Here is a 1599-nt window from a genome sequence, read left to right as displayed (position 1 = left end):
TATTTCCCCAAAATAAGTGCCATATTGCCATGTTTTTTAGTGCCATATTTAGGAAAAATAAGTGCTATATTCTGAATTTCTCTGCTGATGAACGATTCTTTGTTTCAGACTCCAACGTATGACGCAATCAAATAGACGAGAAAAATACAAAATCTACGAAAAGTATTTTGTACGGGGCATCATCATCCGGCATCAGAAGTTGATCAGCTGCAAACAAAGGGTAAACACTACATAATGTCGGTCAATGACCTTCTTCATTGCTTGCCATACAGAAGGTTCCGGGTTCGAATCCCACTAGATGGGAAGTATTGTGTCTCTTATCGCCCATCTGATGAGGTAAATACCTACTGCGGGATGTGCATGTTACGATACAGAACACATGCATCTATGTTGCTGTTGCTACGGTGAAACACTCTATGGGAAGTATTGTGTCTCTTATCGCCCATCTGATGAGGTAAATACCTACTACGGGATGTGCATGTTACGATACAGAACACATGCATCTATGTTGCTACGGTGAAACACTCGCCTTTTTTTAAGTGTAAGTACCAAGTAGACCCCACTTTAATAAATCCCACTAAATGGGAAGTATTGTGTCTCTTATCGCCCATCTGATGAGGTAAATACCTACTACGGGATGTGCATGTTACGATACAGACCACATGCATCTATGTTGCTACGGTGAAACACTCGCCTTTTTTTAGTGTAAGTACCAAGTAGGGTCACTTTAATGTCACTGCAACCTGATTACATCTTTTCTGACTTCATTTTCCAGTACCAGGACCTCATGAGTTCTCTGTTCGACAACTTGATGCTGGTGCCCGTGTTTGCCATGGTGGTCATCGCCTTCTACCAGATGTTCTTCTTGCGCGACCAGCTCTTCACCGTCGAGGGCGTCAAAATCCTCATCGAATTCCTCATCATGGTCGTCGTCGAGTCCCAGTTCGTCGAGGTGTCGGAAAAGATGGACGACTGTCATCAGGCCATCGTGACGACCATCTCGGAAAGTAACTGGTACCTGTGTGCGCCGGAAGTGAGGCGGGACCTGTGCCTGGTCATCCGAAGGTGTCAGCAGCCCAACCATTTGACTTTTCTGTCTGGGCTGCTGGTGATGAATCATAGTCTGATTGTGTACTGGCTGAGGTTTTCCTTCTCCTTTATCAACTTTATGAAAGTGGTGGTTTAACTTCGCACCGTTCAAGACTAGGGTGGTTTTAAAAACATTGATGTCGGAAATTCGATTGCGCCAATAGCCTTTGCAGATATTAAGGTTAGCCTAAGTTTCAGGCCGATTGAAACTCAAGACATACAACTTGCGCCATTGTTATTAGGTACATCACGGCGCAACTTGTACCTAATTACGCAAGTTGTGCCCCTACATCACTGCTTGGAGTGCTTGGCCTATACTCCCCCCCCCCCTTTGATACAATTATGGCTGTAGCCCTGATAAGTAGTTGCTGAGGAAGGAAAAAAAAAAAAAAAAAAAAAAAAACAGTGTGCAATTTGAATTTACCTAGGTACCTCCTGTACTGTACTCTAAATCTAGATATGTAGGTACTTATTAGGGGTGGGGGGAACTGGACAAAAATCCAAAAAACG

General features: G+C 43.7%; 1 protein-coding gene across 1 annotated transcript; it reads left to right on the top strand.

Annotated features, from left to right (window-relative positions):
• Window positions 1–105: 105 nt before the first annotated feature.
• On the top strand, window positions 106–1352 carry LOC108253750. Its single transcript, XM_017448319.2, has 2 exons — window positions 106–220; window positions 776–1352. Exons 1-2 carry the CDS (start codon window positions 119–121, stop codon window positions 1184–1186), a joined length of 513 nt encoding a protein of 170 aa, XP_017303808.1. The 5' UTR covers window positions 106–118; the 3' UTR covers window positions 1187–1352.
• The last annotated feature ends 247 nt before the right edge of the window (window positions 1353–1599 follow it).

The sequence above is a fragment of the Diaphorina citri genome, unplaced genomic scaffold, assembly GCF_000475195.1.
Source record: "Diaphorina citri unplaced genomic scaffold, Diaci psyllid genome assembly version 1.1 scaffold2951, whole genome shotgun sequence".
NCBI classification, from domain to species: domain Eukaryota; kingdom Metazoa; phylum Arthropoda; class Insecta; order Hemiptera; family Psyllidae; genus Diaphorina; species Diaphorina citri.
This window is presented reverse-complemented; position numbering and strand designations above follow the sequence as displayed.